The sequence below is a fragment of the Antedon mediterranea genome, chromosome 8 (genome assembly GCF_964355755.1).
Source record: "Antedon mediterranea chromosome 8, ecAntMedi1.1, whole genome shotgun sequence".
Classification (NCBI taxonomy): domain Eukaryota; kingdom Metazoa; phylum Echinodermata; class Crinoidea; order Comatulida; family Antedonidae; genus Antedon; species Antedon mediterranea.
In genome coordinates this window covers 15,981,462-16,007,873 of record NC_092677.1, presented here as the reverse complement: position 1 = coordinate 16,007,873, position 26,412 = coordinate 15,981,462, and the positions used below count along the sequence as shown (strand labels likewise).

The window sequence follows — 26,412 nt, the reverse complement described above, 5'->3', positions numbered from 1 at the left end:
ATTTAAAATGATTCAATTAATTAAGTTGAGTTTGCATGTCTAGAGCAAGCATGACTGGGCAACACATCTTTTGAAGACACTTGTCTATTTTTATCATCATATTTTAAACTGAGCAGTCGATGGCATAACTGCATACCATCTTCTTCATAGCAGCTAGCTGGGCAAACTTTTAAATGATTGAATGGCATTATCCTTATGAATACATGGTTGTCCTATTTTCGGAAAGTGTTTGGATTCTGTATGCTTGAAAAAAAAAATCCTTATTTTGACTTCTATCAATAATGGTTTTAACACTGTACTTTCTTTCAAACGAAAAAGTAACAACAATATCACATATACACATACATACAGTTATAACTCAGTTGAAACAATTCAACTCTTTATTATTATTATTATATATCCCAAAAAACAAAATGTAAATTATCAATTACATATTAAGTATTGATTCAAAGTTGTCTACCTTCACAGTTTTCCAAGACAACTTCGTGGCTATCAAAAAGCTAAAGACTACCTATTAGATATCTTCCAGAGTCTTTGTATGCCATCATTATCATACCATTTTACTGGTAATAAATATTTTGAAACAAAACAACAGTTTACATAAATACATGCTTATGCCTGTGCCTACATTTTTTGTTTTAAAGTTTGTGTAATATATTTTTTTGTCAATGTAAAAGAGTTTCCCAATAAAATAATTGTCAGTGTCATCATTTATATTTAACAACTGTAAACAAAAGTAAATTGAAATATTGACTAAAATTATTAAACTGGTCGCAATGGAAGTAAAATCTTCTTCATATAGACACATGTGGTGTCTGGTGAGAACTTGTCCCTTAACTTGTACTGTAGATGGTTTGTTGGCCATTACAATATCAGCACCAATGGTATCTTCTTCGTATACACATGGTGTCTGGTAAGAACTTGTTCCAGACTATGAAGGTACAGCAGTTTGTTTGTTGGCCAGCCATTCTACAATATCAGCACCAATGATATCTTCTTCGTATACACATGGTGTCTGGTAAGAAATTGTTCCAGACTATGAAGGTACAGCAGTTTGTTTGTTGGCCATTCTACAATATCAGCACCAATGATATCTTCTTCGTATACACATGGTGTCTGGTGAGAACTTGTCCAGACTATGAAGGTACAGCAGTTTGTTTGTTGGCCATTCTACAATATCAGCACCAATAATATCTTCTTCGTATACACATGGTGTTTGGTGAGAACTTGTCCCAGATTATGAAGGTACAGAAGATTGTTTGTTGACCATTCTACAATATCAGCAGCACCTTCTTCACACACAAGGTAAGAAATTGTCCCAGACTATGAAGGTACAGAGTAGATTTTTTGTTAGCCATTCTACAATATCAAAATCAATGATATCTGAAGGTTTTCTTCATTATGTTTTGTGTTCTTTCAATACATGTTTATTTGAAACAAAATCTGTTAATGGAAGACAGTGTCCTCGTATTACAGATGCCTCAATGGAGTGAATCTCCTGTACTGTAGAGTAGGACGAAGCAAAAAACAAAAATAAGAAATAAAAAATGTATATTTTCTGGAATTGTGATCAAAAAGAAAATAAATATTAAAAGTCTATGCACACTTTCGCAAATAATTGCTCCAATTGGAGAAGTCTTGTAAAGTGCGCTATCGCAACACGTTCAGCGTTTGTGATGAGTGAAGCTATCAGTATCAACTCTATTACATCACATGTAGACGATAGTAATTTAGTATATAAATTAAATATAATAGTATATATCGCATCAATCCTAAAAGTTTACATCCAAATTAACAAATCCATCCAGCAATAATTGCAGCTTAAGATATATATAAATTCAATATATTAAAATGTTTAAGTAGCAAGCTGATGAATCATTCAACAGCACTACTTAAATTATAAACGTCTGTACGCTTCTGGAACTGGACTGGTACTTGTTGTCGAACATCTTCCAGATATCGGATATCCAGGTCAGCGTAAATTATGTCTTCCATGTGTCCGGCTTTGGCAACTACCTCACCCCTAAATCAAAAGAAAAATAAAATGTTTATAATCAAGTTAAAGATGCAATTAGAAAATGTAGAGAAAAGAAATAGCAAAATATTATCTAAAGCGTGGTTCCCACTAGAACGCAACGCAAGGACGTAAACGCAACGCAAGCGTTTTAACCAATGACAAGCGAAGTTATAGACAGTTACCAATCATAAGCGAATAAAACATCGCTTGTGATTGGTCAATTCACTTGCGTTGCGTTACGTCCTTGCGTTGCGTCGCTAGTGGCAACCACGCTTAACATTACTTTTAGTTTTTAATCAATCAATCAAATTAAAGTTTATTTCCCTTTTCTCAATAAAAATGTCTCAACATAACAGTTAAATGTAGGTAAATTAAGACGGCCAAATCATTGAAGTAAAACAAACATTAATAAGATTCAAAAACTTCAAAATCGCGCTATGCGTGTTGTTCTTCAAGCTCCGCCTCGCACCAGCACTCACATTCTTCTAACATCTCTACACATCATGAATGTGTCACAGAGGGTGCAGTACCAGGTAGGCTGCCTAGCTTTTAAAGCCATGAACAATATTGCCCCTCGATACATCACCCAACGATTTTCCACTGTTCCGATACACTCTATGAGGACTAGGGCTGCTTCCAGGGGAGACTTACTGGTACCCAAAGTTAAATTGGAATGTTTCCGGCGCTCTTTTATTTATTCTGCTTGTATTTTATATAATGTATTACCTTCTGTTTTGAAAGAATGTACTAATATTAACTCGTTTAAATTTAATTTTAAAAAACACATTTTATCGTAATTTTTTTTTTTTTTTTTTTGGATGATTATTTTTTTATATAATAGTTTTTAATTTTAATGTATATAGTAGATTCGTATTAGTTAAGTATAGTTTTATATATTTTGTCATTTTCAAGAGGGCCCCTGAATATCAGCTGGCCTGCGGGTTCAGCTGGAAGGGTTACCCTCTATAAATAAAGTTGAAATAAATAAATAAATAAATTGAAAGCAAAAGCTTGAGATAGGCTACACAGGAACCCAGAACATACTTAAACACTTTGAAACAAGGTTAATAGAATGTCTTCTACTGTATTTATCTAATGTGCAAAAAATAATGCAATATACAATTAATGAAACTTTCGAAAGAAAGGAATCAGAAGATAGAAGAGGGAGATAGATATAGTGATAAAAAAACCATATTTTTAATTAGAACCAAAATTCCACCCTTTAAAAAATTCATGTTCTAATCCAATTGATGATAACCAAAAATAAAAAATGACCAATACTGACCAAGGATTAACGATTGTACTGTGCCCCCACGCCACATAGGAAGCACTCTCATCCCGAGCTGGAGAGATTGCAGAAACGTACAACTGGTTATCAAGCGCCCTGATTAAAAAATTAAAGTGAATGGTAACATTTATTCATATAATTTTCTTTTGTATGGTGAAAAACATTTTTTTTTACAAAAAGCAATCAATATTTACTGCATCATGTATTCTAAATGAGTATTGTGAAATTTAAATATATAATTTATTTTAAAATGACCATTAACAAAAATTGATTTTGACTGAAAATATATGTATATTTTTATAGCAGGCTAATTTGATATTCATAGGCAGATTTAAAGTGGTTTATAGTTCTCGCACTGAAATACAATTAAAGCCTTGTTCGCACTGTACTTGAAAAATAGTAAATTTACCCAATGTCATTGGTAAATTTAGGTTTGCACTTGGCTAATTTCACAAAAATCTAACTGTGATGTAAAAATCATGCATTTTCGGATTGGATTTACTGAGACCAATTGGTAAGTTCTACTCGGTAGATAGTTGTTCGGTATAAGTAACCATTGGGGTTGGTTAATTTAAATTTTAAGGGAATTGTAGCCAGTGTTTGGATTGGACTTTTCTTGGTCAATTTAGCTGTTGACCAAATTAAGTCCAGTGCGATCTCAGCTTTTGACTTGCTTGCTTTCTTTTCATAAAGTGAAATATAGTTTTTTCTTTTTGAGTGAATACTGCTCAAGTATAATTTCTAAAATGAATCTAAGCCGAATCATTGTTTAGACCGAAGACTAAGGTCCCATTTCTATATTTTATGGTTGTCTCAAACATTACCTTGCCTTCTGTAACAGCTCCCAATGAGCTGGACCCGTAGTCATGTTGAAAGCACCTGGGAAAAGTAGTAGACCACAGCCTAAAGATAAACAAACACACAACATCAATCCACATAAAGATTTTACATATAGAGTAATATATTTTCAGTACAATTCAATTACTCTTCTGCCTCTTCTTGTTTGTTTTACCAGTTTGTCTTGTTTTGTTTCTGTTTGTCCAAACTTCAATATGATTACAACTTCTTAACTGGCTACCCGGTTTTTTTTTGGATATAACCAGGCATTTTATTAGACATGTCTCAAGAACCATTTCTCATCATCAGTACAATAGTAATCAGCCGACAGTTCTTATCTTAATATGGAAGGACCTTGATAGTGCCGAATGCTTTACTGTTCTGGATTCTGCAGATTCCGCACTTAAACTTAAAGAAAACCCTGCATCTCTTAAAGGACAACTTGACCGAGGACCTTATTAGGGATGTACATATGATTTCAGAACAATCGCGAGATTAAGGATATCGCAGCACGCGCTCGCCATACAGCCGTCACCGTGACATCGCAAAAAATCAATATAAGCAAAATAAACAATAAAAAAAAACATTAATATTTTTTACGATTTATTTACAAAGTGTGTACTAGAATTTTTTGCGAATTGTCAGAACACTCATTACGTAAATTTTGCGATGCACCTGTGACGTCACAGCAATTTACGGCAACGGCTGTACGGCGAGCGCGTATATCCTTAATTTCGCGATGGTTCTGAAATAATATGTACATCCCTAATACGTTGTTAAAATATGGTCCTCGGTCAAGTTGTCCTTTAACAAACAAACTTTCATACACTTGCTATTCGATTGATGACGTTGTCTGCTTATTGTATTTATTTATATGCTAATTAATTGCCACATTTACATACAGTTGTTCAGATGGTACTGTATATAAGAACTGTCAGCTGCTTAATATTGTACATACTACTTGTATTACATTGTACTATACTGTATTGTGCCCAATTGTTTATTTATGCACATTCTAAAATGTTATCAAACATTAAAAGATATGAACTATGTTGACATTTTAAGTTGATGCAAACCTCCCGGGAAATAAGTTACTTGTAACAGTCAATAATAATGCATTGAATTTACCTTGCTTCATTAAGTTTAATTGTCTAATAACATTAATGACCCGAAGCTTTTAATTAATTAAGGGTTGTATATCACACATCCTCCTTAGGATATTCAGATAGACAGATTTGATTGAAGCATACATTTTGGCATTTTGTTTAGACTTGTGTATATTCTGGAGTAAATGTAAGAAAACTGACAAATGTGTGCCTAGCAATATGGCGTAATGGTAAGGAATCTGACATGCATTTGCAAGGCATTGGTTCAAGACTGGTCCATTTTATACATTGCTTGTTAGGCAAATAATTAAAATTAAATTAAAAAGTTACAAAAATGTCTATGTAATTGTAACGTATAATTTTGTTTTAATATAAAAAAATAAATAATGGCAAATTACAAATGACAATGCTGTGGCTGGATCTCAATAGCGGTAAAAAAATAAAATTTAAAATAAAAATGATAAATTAAAAGAGCCAGAAATTAATTGCAGAGCTTTCAGATAAAACTCTTTCCTCAGTGCAAGCATAATTATGATAAACAAGTAGTATTACTTATTTATTGTGTTATATGAGAATGAATACTGTACATGGCTGAATGGCCCAAAGAGAAAAAAAAGATTGAAATAGTGCGCAATTTTGTCAATTTATCAGTAATTTTGATAGGAGCGACAGTTCATGTTTAACATACTCTAATGAGTCTCAAGGTGTAAACATTAAGAGAAAAATTCCAGCATAATGCAGGATTGGAACAGAACATAATGTGAACAGAAAAATCAACAACTCACCTAAACAAGTAGTACATTTCAAAATGATTTGACTGCAGTTACTGCAGTAACTAAATTTTGTTGACATGTAAGGCCAACACAGACAAGTGGTAACGGTAAACTGAAAACCCAAGATTGTCCGATGTAGAATCGATATCTATCCTGAGCGAATACGCTCGACCCCTGTCCACTCCATGTTTTGTGTATTATGGTCATAAGAAATTCTACATTTTTGTTTTCTGTTTTCTGTTTACCGTTTACTGCTTACCTCTTGTCTGTATAAATTGGTATTCATATACACAGTTTATTAGTAATGAACTCATAAACTTCCACATTGAAACAAAATATAATAGTTACATTATTGGAGTGTTTGTACAGTGTTTGTGCAGTGTTTGTGCAGTGTTTGTGCAGTGTTTGTGCAGTGTTTGTACAGTGTTTGTACAGTGTTTGTACAGTGTTTGTGCAGTGTTTGTGCAGTGTTTTCACTGCAGGAACTGCAGTAGAATAACAATGTTAAACTAACAAACTTAAAATGTCTCAAATTAAAAATCATGTTATGGAATTATTCTAATTTTTAGCTAACCATTATTTGTAGTCGCAGTATGGTGGACAATATGCATACTTCAATACAATATTATAATTAATTTACAATACCATACTTCTTTTTTAAATTATAACATTTTTCCAGTTTCTTTCAGGTGACATTATGATATACCGTAATTATTTTGAATTAAAAACATGATTCCTTCTGAACAAAATTTATTGATTAGCTATTTTAGCCATAATGATCTTCTTTAACTGAAAATGTAAAATAATGTATATTTTAAATATAAGGAAGAAAAAAACTTTACACTCTCACCATTTTATTGAAATATATTGTGTAAATATTCAGTTATAATAATAAGAAGCCACACTAGGAATACTATAATATTAATGTAATATTAATTATTATAACATAATTTTAAAGCTGTAATTACGGTATACCTTCAAAACCAATAATTTAAATCTTAAAACTCTTAAAAATAATGCACTTAATTATGCTATATAACACCTTGTACAAAGCACAGTTAAGAATAGACGATCTATAGATAAGTCCAATCTGTGTCTACACAGACTTGCAGTATGTATATTTAAACCCTTGTGTGTGTTTATTCCATTAAGGTTTTACCCATAGGCTAGAATCGCTGCGATATGGATGCAGCTCCTGTAGGTAAGTGCTTCGTTTGCGGTTCAGTGAAAGCTTATAGGTCGTTTACCTTTCTTTGCTAATTTTGCATATTTCACTTCTACAGTATCTACAATTGCTTATCTACTTAAATACAAAAAATTCTAAAAATTAGCAAAAAAAATTGTTTTAAAGGTGTACTCTGGAATTACAAATATAATGTGTTTGTTGGTGAGATGAAATGAAGTGACAAAACAGAATTTAATTAATTTAAATACAATAATATTAGGATGTTTTGCTATATTTAGAAATAAATACTAAATTAGTGACAATACAAGTTATAAATGTATGACAATTATTCTACTGCAGTTAGTTACTGCAGTAACTAAATTTTGTTTACTTATTATTCAGCAAGATTTAGTTTTGTATTTTATACATCCACTGTTTTTTTATGTTGAGATAAAATCTTGTGTTACCTCAGTAAGGCGTCATCTCCACTAAATATTGGACGGATTGTACTGCAGCTGGTCGCGATATCTATTGTATTGTGACATCCTTCTGGACGCAGCTAAAATATTGCGTCCGAGGGACTACAGATTAATCACAATTATTCCGTTTTAGTGCGTCCATGAATAGCTCCGCCCCTCATTATGTGGTTGACTGATTTCAAGTTGTTGTTATGGAACTTCGCTTGATCGCGACCCACGGCGCCCAGATGGGCCCCTTGACTTGTCTGACTTTAATCAACAAATATACGTAGTAGTAAGGCAAACAAATAATAAATACGTGAATACGGCTGCTTCGCTTCCCTGTGTTGGCTTTCTAACATTTGATTTGACCTTTTGATCACGCACAATTGTGTGTAACAACAGTCAACATGACCAACTTCGACTTACTTCGTCCAGTTGCGATAGTTTCCGTGTACTGTAGAACATGTGATTTATAACCGTCAATGACACACTGCTGCGTTTGACTCCGACCACCCTCGCCGGATTGCAACCTAGATTTTTGTAGGAACGCACACTTGTCTAGCGGTGTCCCTTTGTGGGAATGGTTCAACATTGGCGGTTTACGCGTGATATATCATGTTCCATCCAGGGACCAAAATGCGTAGTTACTTTCTATCAGGCGCTACAGAGCAAAAGAGTACGAATTATGTTTACGATCTAGTTCAAATTTTTAATTTACGATTAACTCGATTTATACCCAGGTGGGGTACCTAAAATAGACGTTTCATTGCAGGCCTACTGTATAGGCCTACATAACTAAACTAGAAACATGCTATTTTCGTTTAGCCAACATCTTTTTATTAAGCTACGTTATTAAATGTTCAATGTCCTGTATGTCATGAATTTCTCTCGTACTAGCCTACTTGAGATAGTAAGTCCCGAAATGGTACGCATAAACCTGGGAGGTAATAAACTGATTTCGCCCGATGGAAAAGGGTCTGTTATTTGTTGCGGGGAATATTTGGTTTGTTCCGCCAGTCACGCATGCCACCGGACCTCGTCGACATGTAATGTGTTTTGAAAATAACAAGTAGGTTATTTTTTTATTTATTTATTTTTATTTCAACAATCTTTACCGAGGGTGGTCCATCCAGCCGAAGCTGATCATTAGGGACCCTCACAAAAATACATTATAACGAGACATAAACATGTAACAACAAAATAAATTTAAAATGAATATAATTTAATATTTACATAAAATAAAACAAATTTATTTATTATTATTTTTGTACAACATTATTTCGATCGGATCGTCGGCTTTTGTATCTGTTTTGGAATCCCATTTTCTCTTTAGATAAAAATATTATTCTCTATTATTGACTTGTATATATTATCTGGTATGAGACTGGCCATTGTGTGGTTTTTACGTGTAATACACTATGGTGACTGAGTTCAAAATATTTTCCGATAAATTTTAGGAGATCCAAATTTTTTTTTGTAAATCATACAAACAGGATTGCTAATCCTTTAAGAACATTTGACAGTAGAAACTATTTCCATTACGATCGACAGTCCGTTACGAGTATAGCCGCCGCGCTATATTATATCTGTTGGCTTCCGTTTTCCTGCACACAATACAATCCCCCTTTATTTATTATCAATACGTTTAATGTTCTTAATCATCTGCCTGAAGACAGTGGTACTTAATTAACCATGTACAGTAGGACTGTACCACTTTACTGAGTAGTGAGTTTTTAAATTGTAACAAATAAGCCGAAGGGGATAGATAGATGTTCCCTATAGTTTAATAAACGCCTGTCAAAACTTCACAAACAACAAGCGGGTGAATTTACGCGTATCAAAATCCTATACATTAAATCAAATTAAATTTTAAAATTACGAATCACAAATTAAAAACTCTTGTCTCTCGTACAAAAATGAAGTTTTTTGGACAAGTAATTCTCTCGTGTTTGGACTTCTGAGTACCAGGTCGCCGGCTTTTGAAAATTTCCCCTATCTTTTAACACTAGCAGTTCATTAAAAAAACTGATTTTGAGATCATTTTATATCAATGCCGACAGTGTTTCTTATGATTAAGAATTTAAAACAACTAGGTAATTAATTAAACATAACAATGCCGAAACAGCCATAACAATTAAAATAATAAATAATAACAGAGTTACATTGTAAAAGCCTTCCTAAAATAGATGCTTTTCTGCGATTTTTGGAAAACGCCCGGATTGTTGGGTACAAATAATTGTAATAATATTATTATTTGTCAGCGATCGGAGATATCCGTTTCTTTGTTTAATTTGAAGATATTGTTTGTATTTTCTAATTGCATTGATATTATTCTGTATGGGTAAAAAAGATAGTATTGGGACCAGAAAAAAATTATAAAAAAATACTTTTGAAATAAAAATGAATTCACAGTAAATGTAATAACGCACAAATTGAAATAGTTCTATGATCTTATGTTCACGTTGTTAATTTTTTAGACATTAACATTATTATTAAAGCTCTGTCTACACTATCAAACTTTAATTTGCGGGAATTTGTCTACAATTGCTCGTTTTACAGGAGGCCGGTTTCGTTTTTACTCGAAGTGTCAATTAACAAATTTGTCAATAGTCTTGAAGGTTTGTGATTGCTTGTATTTAACATGATGCTGACGACAAGAAAGATATGCTACAAATAAATTCAATGAGACCGGAACTGTATCTGTAACAATGTAGCCTAAAGTGGACTCCTCCAACTTTCAGTGCTTTTTCGAGCAAATGAAACAACTGGGCGTTTCGATTTTGTGAGCGTTACAATAAATTATATTAAATAAATCTTAAGAGTAATTTTACCATAGATTGACCACCGTTGTTTGAAGTTTTTTACCTAAGTACCTTAGTAAGGAAAAAAATTCCTCAGCAGGACCAGGGATTTGAACTGTGAAAAGCTGGATATACACCAAACTCGCATTCACAAGGTTTTGGTGCAATTAGCCTAATCACACTCAGAACTAAGACACAAAAATAAAAAACAAATGTTGAATGAAATCGTATGTTATAGGGGACGTATACTTTAGTTATTGTTATGGTTTGAACGCACTAGTTGTAAATTACAGCCAACGTTTCACCATATAGATATTATAATATTTCTATGGTTTTCACCAATGACAACTGTCAAGCTAGAGAAAGCAATATAATTATAATATCCATTTTAGTAAAGAAAACGGCAAAATGTTCTCAACCTTTTATTTATCATTGTCATATTATTGATGTTGTGATTCTCTGTGTTTAGAGAAGGATGCTTTAGACCAGGTCCGCCTTATTATTAGCCAATCAAAATTGTATAATTTTTGGAGGGAAAATGTTATCCTCCTCTGAAGCCTAAAATTTGCATATCCAGTATAAAAGTGGAATGTAATAGATATTAAGGGAGAAGAGAGAATAAGATCAGAGTAGATAAACGGAAAGATGATAAAGAAAATAAGGCTTGACTGGTACAGTGGTAGAAAGATGTATTAATCGAATTACAAGGAATAAAAGTTATAGTTGAGTTAAATATACTTTTTGTATGAGTTATCATTCAGTGACAGCAGTGTACGTCGCGTGGAAATATATACGCCTGAGAAAGCTCGGAACCAACTAAGATAAATTCACTACAATCATTTACAGGAAAATGTGTGTATGACTACCGTTTTTGGCTCTTTAGGTCGTCAGAACTGCCTTTTCCAAAGCTGATTTTTTGTTGGGTGGTATACTCATACAGTACTAATTTTCTTAGATATCATGTTAACAGTAAAATAAAGTATGCACCCTACCCGCATTAACAATATAAACAAATAAAGATTTCATTAATTAGGATCAGACTTAGAGAGGCAGGCCTGTCTCAGAAAGATTATCCTTGATAAGATGAATTCGGTGGTTTTACATTCCAAATCAGATAAAAGACCCTTAAGTTAAAGGAAAATAGATTTATGTGTACACGTAACATTCAAATTTAAACATTGTACGGTACGTATTCACTACAATGTTGTATTATTTATCTTGTAGCAGATGTTGTACCAAAATAATAATGTCTTTGAAATGAATCTGTCTGTAATCTTTTGTAACATTTTAGTTTATGCTGATTAAGATATACCTCAGCTGATTTCCCACCGTTGTTGGACGTAGGCCTATGTCTGAGAATTTTGAAAATAATTTGTGGTCCGCGAGTTTCCCATAAATTGCAGCCAATAGAAGCGAGCCTACAGAACCAAGTTTAACATTCGCGATCTTTATTCGACTTCTAAAAATTATTGTCTGTTGTTGGCCTACTGCAATTTCGATTGAAATTGTTACGTACATCAACTAACGCCCGTATTCTTAAACCGGACTTTAGTCGTAGTTTGAGCTAAAACTAAAAAAATGACGTCATTTTAATTCATAAACCGAACTTCAACTAAATCACCGACTAAATCAGGCCAACCTCGACTAAATCGAGACGGATTTTGATCGATTTTTTTAGTCCTGGAGGGAGCAGGCTAAATGGTCGACTAAATGGTTTTTAAACGATGTTTATAAAAAACGTAACAGTTATTGAGTTGTTATATTGGCCAGATATTGAAGAATGAAATATCTATATTTATATTAGCTTAATTAAATATACATTGGTATAAGTTATAATAATGAAAATCATCTTTATTTACAACTGTATACAAATTACATTATTTTCTTCGCGCAAGTCCGACTTGAGCTACGTCACGCCATAGCGACAATGGGAGATGCGGCAATTCACCACGCGATGGAATGTTTAGGGGGCCTAGCGCTTTCTTGTCACGCTTTGAAGTGCGTGGTTCGTCGCGATCATACTTTGTTGGGGGCCTAGAAAATATAAAAGTTACCGTACCGCCATGGTTCCTAAATATATTTTGAAGATTTTTTTTGTTGTTAATCAAATATACTTCACTGTTAAATTAATACTGATATTGTTCTAATAATTAACGATTAAAATTATTTTTCATGTATATAGTCCTGATGCGTAAAAAGTGTTGTAAGAAATGGAAAGTGATATCAATGCGCAAAATTTCGTCTGCTCCTCAAATACTCTCTTGTCATTGGCCAATGTATAGCCTTTGTTACCCAGACGTGTGCAACTCGACTAAAAGCTCGACTTCATTAAGTCGAACTGCAAACTTCGACTACTTCATTTTTTAATCGAATTTGAAGTAATAGCTCGAACTACGACTTTTTCAAGTCGAACTTCGAACTACGACTAAAGTCCGGTTTAAGAATACGGGCGTAAGAATAATGACAACAATTGTAACATGATTACAGAATAACCCACTTTTTAAAATTATATAAAAAAAAGAAATGAAAAATTACATAATTAAATTACCATAGAATTTGGCACATAGCAAAAAAAGAAAGACTAAAAATCGATAAACAAATACTGACACTAAAATGACAAATTTTCACATTATGATATTTGGCACAACGAGTTGCAAGGGTCACCAGAGCATGGTGGTGAGGTCTTTTGAATTATCACACATTATTACAATGAATAATCAATCGTTGATGTCTGGTGTTGTGCCAAAAAAAAAACAACGACTTTCTAGCATTGATGTAATGGTGTGCTAATTGTTAATGTAATGTTGCTGCTGCTAAAGTTAATTAAAATTACTACCAGTTAAGTAAAATATTTGTTGGACGAGTGTGTATCCGACAAACCATTATAGCTCATGGCATATGTATTATTTTCACTTTATAAAAGTAGTTCTACTCGCTTTGTAATTAGTTACAGGAAAGTATTGTACGGGCAATTAGACAACGTATTCTGATATTAATCATTGCTTTTATTTGGGTTATTGTTAAAAACAATTATTTTAGTTCCAATGTTGTATAGTCAATGATTTACCAAATAGACTAGTCAAGTTATACATTTTAAACAAACATTTATGTTTCATGTTTAGGCTGTTTTAACTGTGCTGGTATTGATATTTATTAATATAAGTGTGTATAGGTTTATAGTATAAACATCAGTGATGCCTATTGTAGTATCACTTCATCAAGTAGGCCTACATACAATCATGAACAGGTGTACATAATGAACAACTTATTAGACAAGGATGTATATTAAAAAAAAGCAGTCAGTAACAAAAGCCAAGGCAATTAAGCGAAAATTCAATGGCTTCTGAAATTAACAATTTAACAGCTGTGTCAAATAGCTTCATATAAACCGTGTCGAAATACAAAAGGATTATAATACAAAAGGTTAATACTGTAATTAGAATTGCTATCCCACACTACAAAATTAATAAAACGCTTGTGTCATTTATCCGTCATACGTTAACCATGGAGTAAAGAATATTCCATGCGTTAACAAAATAAAGGTTTACTATTTTTAATAATGTTAATGAATGTTTGTTTTATAAAGGCGAATGGCAAAAAAAAAAATCAGAAAAGGCATCACAAAAATACAATTTATATTCACATAAAAACAAGATATTACGGAAGACCATGGAGTCTCCATACAAAAATATGACATTTTTGATACGCCGTACGTACACAAACAGGTCGCAAACCGGCGAAGGTAGTCGGGAGCAGACGCAGCGTGTTGACCGAATTTATTATCACATGATCTACATTCTATAGTACACGCATACTATCGCGACCGGACGAAGTAAATCGAAGTTTATAGCCATGTTATTATTACTTACTTACTATTATTACTAATTATTTGTTTTATACACGATGGTGCGTGATCAAAAGGTCAAATCACTCTTTATAGAATGCTGACACAAACCGAAGAATATTATTTAACTTGTCTCTAAATATAACTTTTTATTGAGGAATTTGGCGATCTGGTTCAATTGTCATACAAAATGTAGGCCTATACAGTAGGCCTGTAATACAACATTTATTGTAGGTGTACCCCACTGTACAGAGAGGGTTAATCGTAAATGTGTGTACTCTTTTGCTGTGTAGCGTACATACAAAGTACACGAGGTACGCGTCGGTAAACTTCGTCTGGAAAGTAACTACGTATTTTGGTCCCTGGATGGAACATGATATATGACGCGTAAACCGCAAGGAGCCGGACCCAGTGTTGAACCATTTGTACAAAGGGACACCTCGCGTTCCCCGAACGGACGATCGAAGTAGCCTAGTTTCGCGACTGCCTGGCTACCCGGTGACATCACACAACACACAACAGTCGAAAGCGGACGCAAGGCGACGCACCAGAGTTCGATAAATCGTTCAACGTACAGAAGCGACCGGTCGCAAGTTTCTGTGTCGGTATTGAAGGGCTGGGCTACAACTGGAATCCTCATGATGTAAATTAGAATTTAATGAGATAAATTAATTTACGGTCGCGTGCAGACGGACTGCTATTTTTAGACGCGATACACTTCGTCCGATATTTAGTGGAGATGACGCCTAGTGAAATATAGTTACTGCAGTAACTAAAATAGTTTATTGTGTTTTTAAAAAGCAATAATAAATATGTTTAACTTTACCCTCTTTGCAATATATTTGAGCCATCTCTGCAAATCGCATGTCATAACATATACCAACTCCAACCCTGCAAAAAGCTGAAATCAAATAAAATTCATGTATTTGTACAGTAATTATGGAAAGAAAAAATTGCTATTTATTGTCAAACAAGTTGATTGATTGAGTAGAAGACAGGGGTATCATATCCCACAGTCATAATATCAGCACTAAAAATGTTGTTCACTTTTCTGCCATACCGTATGTATTTCTTATGGTAGAACAAGTCAATTCTCAAATAAACTGAGTGTGCATTAACAGAACATAGTGCATCTTTCGAAAAGAGTAGTAGTAGTAGTAGTTTTCCAAAAAGAATTATGGAAAAACAATGAAATTGAAGTAGTTACTTTTTTGTGCATCTATGTACACAAGACCAATGGCTAAAGGTACCATCCGAAGGACAAGAGAATGTGAGTTTAAAAACATCTTTTATTGTGCATCTATGTCCACAAGACCAAAGGCTCAATGTACCACCCCCGAATGACAAGGGAATATGAGTTTAAAAACATCTTTAATGGTTTCCTATTGACATTTCTTAAATATATGCCTATTACTATTAGCAACAGCCAGACTTTAAATAACATACAATTGATTAACAGTCAGTTTATTTGGAAATGGATTGAATATTTCGTTCCTAGAAAGATTGAATCCTCTATTTAACTTTGCAGTCATTCTTTTAAATCATGAAATATTCTAACCATTCAACTCATAAACAGTCATTATTTATATAAATAAATACAGTATTGTTAAATAATTTAAAATATTGAAGATGTTTATAAAGATATATGCATAGTGCTTTTCAAAATAATATCACAACACAATAAGCACAAGAGCTTTTAAGTGCTGACTCAGTTTAATGCTTATTTTTTAATACGCTATAATGTTTTATTTTGCCTCTAACATTCATTTAATGGTTTATGACTGTGCTATTAAAATCTATTAATATATTCTTAATATTACAAATCATAAAGTTGTTTAACACTGTGTGCATACCTAAATATCACATAGCCTATGAAGGAATATGATGTTAGGTTAAAAACAAAACAAAAACAACTGTTTGAAATTCAGAAAAAAAAATCCCTGTAAAAACTTACGTGTATCAAATGTTAAAAAGTTATTTCCAGCTGAAAGTACCTCAGATTCTTTAAATGTTATTCTACCGGGAACATTGATGTCAAACAGATGCATCTGAAATAAACAGAAATCGCGTATCATACTATAAATCAAAAGTATGTACTATCATATCTAAATTATTCTATTGCAGTTAACTATATGTTTTTAATGCAACAACATATGATATTAGGTTGCATCTATGTAAAAGTTTGAGTCAGTCAATTCAATAAACAACAGTTTATGCAAGCACGTAGTTAGGATTTTTACAAAAGGGTTAAAACATGCCATGTACCCTACACATTTGTATTTATTTTAAAGAAAAACAAATCTAGATTAAAAAGAACAAAAAAAAACATTTAACATACTTTAAAAGACTGATTGAAACATGATTACAATGGTTCAATATTTCTTTTATTCCTTTTCTTGAAAACAAAATTACCTACCTATGCCTATATTGTTGGGCCTGTTACAACAACATAACCTTTTCTTTTTGGCCAAACTTAATTTTAACACAAGAGTCGCTTATTCCATACGCAGCTTTTATAGTGTAATAAACAATATTGTTCATATAGGATTACAACAATGTTAAATTGCATTTCTTTGATTTCCTTTGTCATAATAATCATTAACTACCTTTGGAGTAAGTATATAAACCCCAGAGGCTTCTGTTAACATGACATAAACCTAGAAAATATTCAATAGCATGTGGCTATGCATAGGAAGAAAATAATATGCAACGCTCAAGTAAAAACCTTTTACATTGAAGTCTCTTCCACAACCATTTTTGCTTTCTTCTAAAGCTCTGTCTCCACTATCAAACTATTGACCAAAAGTGTGATGTGCCCAAATATGGTAGTGATATGACATCATAGTGTTCATATGGGCACATCAATTTTGTTTTGGTCACATAAAGTTTTATAGAGTAGACACAGACTAACAGAAAGATATATTATGGGAATAGGAGGTGGGGAGGGATGGGCTAGTGCCTATTACTAACTAACAACCACAAATTATTCAATTTAACTCATTAACAGTGTTTGAAATTTGTCCTAATTGTTCAAAGAAAAAATAAAATACAAAACTACAAAAAGAAAAAAAAATAATTACAGTACACCACAATAAAAAATGAAATAAAAATACAAATAATTTGAAAATAGTGGAAGATTATATCCAGCATGGAAACAGGTTTATTTTAACTCCACTCGTCACTTCAAATTAATTCTAAGCAATTATTCTTGCTGGATCTTACTTCCCTTCGGTAATAACCTCTACATTGCGTGTGTTCTGGTTTCTTAACGTTTTAACCCACAGGGAACAAATATCAACCAATAACCACAAGTGCAGCGGTTATCACATTTCATTGTAATTAAACAATAATTAGTGTGAATATAGCCATTAAGATTCACATACAGTAGTTGTCTAGATATTAGGGAGGTTTCGCAACCTTACGAATACGATAACGAAAACGTCATACATTTGTGAAACTTTTGAGCTGATCCCCATTTCATATTCGTAAAGCGTATTCGTGTTGACGAATATCACCAGTCATATTCGTAACTACAAAACGAGTATAGTTTTTGATCTATTTTGAACATTTTGCATTTGAATCAGGAATGATTCATGATTATAATATAATTATAGATTTATTGAAAGTAATTTACTAAAGTAATTTACTAAAATACCAAGTCAATTTTGATAAATAGCAGTTTTTCAGTCCTCACTCGCTTTGATGTTACGCTAGGCCTAGGCAGCCAAGCACCAAGCAACACGTACCTGCGCTTTGCTCAAATTTACCGCAGTCATATTTTGGCCGCGCCTCAATATTTCGTTGCCATGCGAAACAGATTTTTTTATGGCTTACGAAAACGAATACGTGTGCGTGACGTATCCGTTTTCGTTATCGTATTCGTAAGATTGCGAAACCTCTCTATTAAGATGACATTGCCTATAATATTCACAATGTAGTTCACATACAAATCTTCCTGCATTTACAGCAGTCAGTACAAAAACTGTACACCCTGTCCATTTTTATCGGCATACAGTAGGTATAGTTTTAAAGGACTATCTTTAAAAATTTTAGAAACACATTTTCTAACTATCACATGGTGGTCTTTAAAGAAATGATGGAAAAAATTAACGTAAAGAAATATTTATTGCTTAAATTGTAAAAAGTCTTTCAAGTTCAAAAGATGTGTATTACAGTAATCATTTTTATTTTGAAACATTTTGATTATGTTGTTTACTTTCTGTAGTAATTTCTGTGACAACCTTTTGTATATAAATGAATGTATTTTAACGAAAAAAGGATGATTTGATAAAATTAAAAAAGGATGATCCCACAAAAGACAAAAAAAGCAGGTGTAGGTTAAAATCTCATAAAATGCTTGTATTAATCTATAAATTTGCCTTTAAGTCATTATCATTATTTCCATACTTTTATTTGTGCAAAAACTTTTGTTCTGAAGTTTGTCTGCGATTCTCTCTATGGAAGGAAATAAGTATAAATCATTTATCTGCAATTTAGAAAATATACAATGTCAAAACTCACCTTACGATACTTTCCAATTAGGCTACCTTCTGGACTAAATACAGTACATGTGTTATATAATTTGCCATTTTCTCTTTCTGGTATCGAACCTGTATAATATAATAAAGTCAGTAATAAATGTTGGCGTATTCACTGTACAATATCTCATCTCTTTTTCATACCACGGGTATAAAATAATAAATGTCTTTTTCCATCCAAAGAGTACACCTCTCATAAAACTACAGTATGGACATTGGGGAGACTCTCTTATAGCTTCGTTCCCACTAGGACATAACGCAAGAATTATAGATGTATTGTCCACCAAAAACAACATGACAAATTATGATTAATAAAATCAGACTTTATAGTTTAAAAACAGTTAATTACATTCGCAGACAAACACACTACGAAAAATAATGTTATCACTTATAAAATTACAAAATAAATAGTTAAATCCAACAAAAAATTGACTTTTTTTTGTTTTGTTTTTTTTCAGGTAAATAATTAATTTTTTTATCCAATTTTAGTCAAAGTAAAAAACAATTATGTGACATTATTAAAATGGCATATTCACCAACAAAACTTTTTTTTCAATGGGACAATATATATCTTTAAGAATGCAGTCAGTAATTCTTATTACTGTGGATAATTTCTAATAAATTGGCAAGTGATCTATACTTTATTTCACAGAAATGATTTTTTAGGAAGTTAATGGCAAAGGTAATGCATTGATCAGTAAAAGCTATTTATTTTGATAAGCAGTTTGATTTCTTGACATGTATGTAGGAATTCAATATCTTTTGATTGAATTTTTATTAGGTTTTTAGGAATTAATATATTGCAATAATGTAGTAGCTAATTACTAAATTTATTTTTATTCCCATGACAATGTTTGAGAGCCATGATTATCTTGATTAAAATTTCTTTATTTTATATATTTTCTTTTAGCAAAGCATACATTATAACACATTTAAATATATTTTTGCCTATATAAAAATGATCATACCAAAGTGTAATAGTAATAACTTTGACCAAAAATTTAATTGAAAAAAAAAGTATTACATGAAAAGCGGTAATTTTTAAAATAGTGAATTGACTGGCAATGGGTTTTTAGTTCATTTTAACCATTTATTTTGTCTTTTTATAAGTGAAAACATTTCTCCAATGACTGATTTTAGTCTAATTTGAATATTAAATCTTCATTTTTTTTATGTTTTTGAGACAATACATCATTAATAATTAAACATCTAGTTAGCCCTATCCTTATATGTAAAACTTGAAATAATAATAATAATAGGAAAACAGTCTATATTGTATCCCCTTAATTTGCGAATTGATAAAATAAATATTGAGTGCATACTGTAGGCTTATTATTGCTTATTGGTTTATTGTTAAATCATTTGACATGCTTTCTAAAATCAAAGGTAAATTTTGTCCTTTTTTTTCTATTTGTCATTTATCACTACTTTAAAAAAATTAATGATAAACACCATTGTCTATTGATTTGTATAGGCTACAACTAATGCATGGTGCTATACAAGCCTACAGTTATGGATTTATTGACAGTTAAGCCGATTTTCCACTAGGCGAATTTGTTCGCGCGAATCGAAAGCGCCAGCTTGTACGCATGTGTATTCATGTTTACATCTTCCACATCCTTCTCTACGCATGCTTATTAGCTGACGCCTTCGATTCGGGCGAACAAATTCGCTTAGTGGAAAATCGGCTTTAGTATCTCCCCATCTATCTCCCAGCTGTTCAAAGTCTATGTACTATAACCAGAATTAAGATTTAATTGCGTTTGATATTCGACAAAGTCAATGTATTTGACACCGTTCTAAAATCTTTGATATAGCTATTAACTCAATTAGTAAGTATCTGCAATCTGCACTGATATTTCAATTTTTGTTTAGTGAATATTTTATTGTATTTCGTGTTTTCAATTAATATTGTATAATAAATTATATGGCGAGTTATAAGAGCAGAATTGTTATTGCTACAAAAAAAATATAGTTTGAATCATAAATTAATGTATTTTGTCGAAATTGTAAAAATCAATGCGACATCGTTCTAATTATTCTTTAAATCTATCTATCACAATTTTGAAAATGATTGTTTGTATCCTCAAATTCACAGTATATACAATTAATGAAATACATGATGAAAAACATTTTTTTTTTTCAATTAGTTTTAACAATTTAAATATATTTGACATTCAAAATTGTTCATTAATAAACATTTTATGAAAGATTCTATAAAACGTATTAAGATACACAAAATCGAAAGAAACTGAAATCATACTGTACTCATATTTATCACAAAAGAGCTGGTTAACCGTAAAATGATAATAAACATTATTTCAGCAATATAATTAAGTTCATCTAAAATAGACAAGAAATTTTCAGCACAAAAACATTAAAAATACTAGAAAAATCAATATTATTTAAACACAGAGATGTGTCACATTAAAAGTGTCTGTACATTTTAATTATTTTAAATTGAAGAAAACCTTTTAAATATATATATAAAGTTGGCCCGACGTGTTGTTTATTATGTACTACTTCTGTCAACACATGAAAGTGTGTTGAAAGGATTAGAGAAGGACATAGATCTTAATCTATTGGTGCAAAAATAAAATTGAACTTCTGTTTAAATAATGTGTATCTATACTTCCGATAGATTGCTATTCCATCTCAAAAGCATTTGTTGAAAGATACGCTTCAATGGGGAACAACATCCCAGGCGGAAAAACATCCCAGGGTGAACAACATCCCAGGGAGAACAACAGCCCAGGGGGAACAACATCCCAGGCGGAACAACATCCCAGGCGGAACAACATCACAGGCGGAACAACATCCCAGGCGTAACAACAACCCAGAGGGAACAACAACCCAGGGGTAATAGCAACTCAGCTGGAACAGCAACCCAGGGGAACAACAGCCCAGAGGAAACAGCAGTTTCAGGGGGAACAACAGCTCTAGGAGGAACAACAACAAAATAAGAAACAACGGTCCAGGGGAATAACAGCTTTAAGGGAGACAACAATCCTATATCGATCATCAGTGTATGTATGTATAGTAAAGTACGTTAATTAAATTTTGTTTTTGTTGTATGTGTGTACAGCTTGCTAAAAGCAAATATTCTCTCCCAAATGTATATACGTTGAAAGATATCTTCCACTTAATACAACGGCAACAATATTTTTAGATTTCTCATCTCATTACCATGCTACTAATAAGATGTCAAGCTCCCTGTGATGTACTCTACAAGAGGTGATCCGCAACATACCTAGCATAACCTGTTAAGAGGTTGTTATGTCACAAAGGTCTAGTTTTTTTTTATGCAACTAGGTTTATAATATAACTGTGTTGCAATTATTATAATTGGGTCAACAAATAGAACAACACAATTTACGGATTTAAAATGCTGTTTTAATGATGTATATTAAACGTTCTTGTTTTGCTTTAATTTATATAGTTTAGTAGACAAATAGGTAATTTATTTTTAATATGCAAATGGTGAATTGTAATTATGAGGCCTCATTACAAAAGTGATATGCATCATATTTGATGAAAGAGCAAGATGCTTCTGTTGAATAGGCCAATGAAGTACAGTATGGTATGGCACTGGGGTTTGGTGGGTAAATTTCTTTACAACGTTAAGGTTAAGTGTCACAATCCCGGTGCTGCTCAATATAGTATAATAGTACTAGGATAATTACTTTAAGGACAACCGACTCTAGAACAACTATCCTCAATGCAAGGCCGTATCGAGAGGTTAAAAACAAATGAGGCAAAGATGCTTTAAATATAATTATTAATATAAAATATGACAATCTCTGCTGGGATATATAGGTGGGTGGTGAAAATTGAAAGGCTGGCTATTGCCCTGCAAAATGACAACTTACTCTCCCAGTCCATTGGGTTGCAGAAATGTTAAGGGGTAGTTGTCAAGGGATTGTAAAAATTAATTATAAAACATGGGTTTTTTGTTCATTAAAAATGCTTGCATCAATTTGTTTGAACACTCACTGACTGACAAAAGCTTTTCAAACCTCTACACTTTCCTCTGAAATATTCAAGAGGTTATACTGTAAAACTTGACTTGATCTTGATAACAGTGAATGTCAGCACCCATAAGTGCTATCAGAAACTACTGAAACGTTTCCGCATTCAAAGCAAGCGTAATAATATCAAGTCTGCCGGTTAAAAATCTAATTGAGTGAAACTAATATCTGTAGTATCAAATATTTATCAGGAATAAAATCGATTGCATATATTTTCATTCGGTAATCGACCATGTAGTTCCATCAACAATGTTAGTTTTGCAATGAATAATTTACGTAATGTTCGCATATTTAGTTTCACTGGTTAAGTTTTGGTGAGCGCAGACAGTTCTTATGAATTTCTTAATGAAAATATAACATGTCATTACTTTAAACCAAGTGTACAAAATAAAAAATTCTATAGGAAATTCTGAAAATGAAAAGGCTCTCTGAGTTGAGAACACACCAAAAAACCAATTAATAATAATATAGGCTCTTTGTTGTACAAGGTTAGACTGTATAGCTTTATGATCTAGATAAGGGGAGATTAGTAAAATGATCGAATAAATACAGTGCGTTTAAAAAGAAATAAAAAGCCTAAAACTAAAGCAGAATTTTGATTATAAAGTCTCATTTAGATTTGTTTAATATTATTCTAGTAGAAAGTTAGTTTTGTATTTGGCTAATTAATGTATTTTGGATATAATCACAATGTTTATTCATTTAATTATTTTCATACGTTCAAGTTTGGAGTCGCAGAAGCAAGAAACCACTTTTTTTTTTTAGATTGCCCTTAATAAATTAAAATCATAAACAAAATAACAGACGTTGTTTCCAGCTTCCAGAGTGAAAGCAAACTGTATAAGATGATGAAGGTGATGATAATGATGATGATGTCAATAATGATTATGATGTCAATGATGATGTTGATGATGATGTCATCATAATAATGATTATGATTTCAATGATAATGGTGTCAATAATAATAATGATGTCAATAATGATGATGAAGTATTAATAATAATGAATCACTTACCTCCAACTAAATATACTTTGTTTTCTTTGGCTGCATTTGCAAGTGCTCGACTAGTATCCCCTGGAATTCTCTCAGCATAATCTGCAAAGTAGCTGGTACCATATGGGCAATTAAAACATTCCTTTAAAAAAAAACACATGTAACACATTCAAGCTACTTTCACATCGCATCTATATTTGATCCGGCTCCCTTAGAAAAATATCGCGAGCTTTCACGTCAGCGCACGAATTGGGTTATCTGGTCAAGCGAGGACGTTCATACTCACTGTTCAATCATACAATTTCACTTTGCTTAGAATTCGGAGTCTGAACAGGTACTTGAAGTTGAAAATGTATTGTATGTAATGACTCATTTCTTTATGTTTTAAAGAGTGGTGTCAGATGATTTTTAATAAATAACTGTATTAAAAAAAATATAGTACTTTAATAAAATAAAAATAAAAAAAACTTTCCCTGCATTTTATTCAGAAATGTATGCTTATGGGTATTTTGTATCTGGCCTAAAGTAGAATTTGATTATTGATTTATTTTAAAACTCAATGATGTGGAAACTTACTGGTAGTGCTACTATTTTGGCACCGTTTTTTGCAGCATCAGCAATACGACACACAGCATTCTTAACATTATCTGCTTTGTTTGCCGTAACAGCCAACTGAATCAGACCCAGTCGAAACACTAAAATAAAAACATTAACAAAATCATTATATTTTTAAAAATAATAATTAATTAATGTCATAATTTATGATAATAGTATGAGAAAGCAGATAGAGCTATTTCTCCCTTATGAAAGATAAACACAGGTTGAGGACACCTCATACGCCCTTTACCCACCCTGTACAGCAGGGACAGAACCAAGAGAGCATTTAGCTGTCAGGGGGAGAGGGAGCGTGTGACCTAAGTCACCCCTGTGAAAAATCATCTGACACAATTCATTAATATGAGATCTTGTTGAATGATTACCACAATGCATTAAAATAATTAATTCCAAGTTGTTATCGTACATGTACATGGTATATGGCAATCCATTGAAACTTGCATTTGTGAGTGTTCGTTCTGGGGACATCTACCTGCTAACAACGCTTGCTGACTCCAACTCTGCTTCATTATGTTATTGTACTTCAAGTTTTTAGCTTTTGCTAACACACCGCTACTCTTCCCCCCAGAGGAGCAGACTCCGTCAAGACAAAACATTATTGAACATTCAAACAAAAATAAATATTAGAATTTTCCGCAAAAAAATATTTTCCATCTAGTCAGTTATATGAACAATAAAATGATGTTAGTTTTGCAATGTCAGCATATTCAGAATGTAAGATCCAAATTAAAAGTTGCTAAGCTCTATTAAGTTGTAGTCAAGCCAGCTTGATGTAACAACTATATTGTTCAAAAATCTGCATCATCCCAAATAACACTGAAATATGTGGCACCTACTGTTTTTGACCTCCTGAGATTGAAAATTCTAATTTTAGTTTACACAAACCGTAATATCTATAAACAACATACAGTATAATAAATCATGATTGCACCATACATACATTACAATAATAATCAATACAAATCAATAGTATTGATCTTTTAACAACAAAAAAGTTGTCAATAATCAATAAACAGGAAACGTAATATCCATTCAAGGCAGAGTCATTAAAAACACATCAAATTGCAAAAACGTGGGCCTATTTTAGTTTAGTAGTTGCGTTGAAACAAATTTCCCGGCTAGGCTAATCATCTAGGCTTATCTTCTGTTGTAGGCCTACACCACCACCATCAACTGAAGACCGCGGGACAGTGCTAAGAATAACACAGAGTCATCATTCATAAGCCTGAGAAAAGTTCATCGATAACACCTTCTCCAACTTTTATTATTTGACGGAGCTTCGGCTAAATCAGATGCAGCAACACAACAACTGATTCAATTTGTCAATAATCATATTAAATAGATGAACAAATGTGTCATTCGTCACTTACCCGCTGATTGGGAAGAAGCAATAGCTGCAGCCATCATGACCTAAGCACAAGTCGATATCGCCACAAATCGTCCTGCAAGTGAGGCCATTGGCTCATTGGCTGACAAAAATAGGCGGAGTTCATTAATATTTATTTGAACGGCCTAATTATAATAATTTAAATTTTAATGAAATAAAAAACTTTTCCAATAGATTTTTGGATGAAATATTTTTTTATATAAGAAATTAGCATTTATTTATTTGGATTTACACATTTAGATGTATTCTTGAAAATAACAATACAAATCATGGGAGGAATTTCTTTTTTACCTACATGTGAAATAAATACAAAAGTAGAAAAAAAAAAGATTTACATAACAGAAAAGTAATTGGAAAGAAAGGAAGATAAACGCTAATCAAATTATTGATTATATCAACTATCAATTATATTATTTTTTTCACAAATAAATAAATTGTGTAAAATCATTATGTAGAACGTTATGGAAAAATAGATAATCTTTATTGATATCGATGCCATGTCAGTTTGTGTTGTTTTGTGTTCGTTTTTAATCTGTACATAATTAGACCTAGTTTATT

The 26,412-nt window shown here is 32.2% G+C and overlaps 1 protein-coding gene across 2 annotated transcripts; it reads right to left on the bottom strand.

The window, feature by feature from the left end:
• Positions 1–346: 346 nt before the first annotated feature.
• On the bottom strand, positions 347–25,925 carry LOC140056614 (omega-amidase NIT2-like). Of its 2 annotated transcripts, none has more exons than XM_072102043.1 (9): positions 25,838–25,925; positions 24,429–24,547; positions 23,874–23,994; positions 18,814–18,902; positions 16,247–16,340; positions 15,119–15,193; positions 4,130–4,208; positions 3,303–3,401; positions 347–2,023 (listed from the first exon to the last, which is right to left on the bottom strand). In XM_072102043.1, exons 1-9 carry the CDS (start codon positions 25,872–25,874, stop codon positions 1,876–1,878), a joined length of 861 nt encoding a protein of 286 aa, XP_071958144.1. In that variant the 5' UTR covers positions 25,875–25,925; the 3' UTR covers positions 347–1,875. The 2 variants fall into 2 exon arrangements, with proteins under 2 accessions (XP_071958144.1, XP_071958143.1); XM_072102042.1 differs by lacking the exon at positions 25,838–25,925 and adding an exon at positions 24,874–25,826.
• Positions 25,926–26,412: the final 487 nt, after the last annotated feature.

Bases quoted from the DNA above. Each gene is read 5' to 3' on its own strand.
- LOC140056614 (XM_072102042.1), bottom strand. From the start codon at position 25,063: ATGTTTTGTCTTGACGGAGTCTGCTCCTCTGGGGGGAAGAGTAGCGGT. The intron at 23,995-24,428 runs GTAAGTTTCCAC...TTTTTTTTAAAG, and splicing joins CCAAAATAGTAGCACTACCA to GAATGTTTTAATTGCCCATA. The intron at 4,209-15,118 runs GTAAAGTTAAAC...GTTTATCTTTAG, and splicing joins TCAAATATATTGCAAAGAGG to GCTGTGGTCTACTACTTTTC.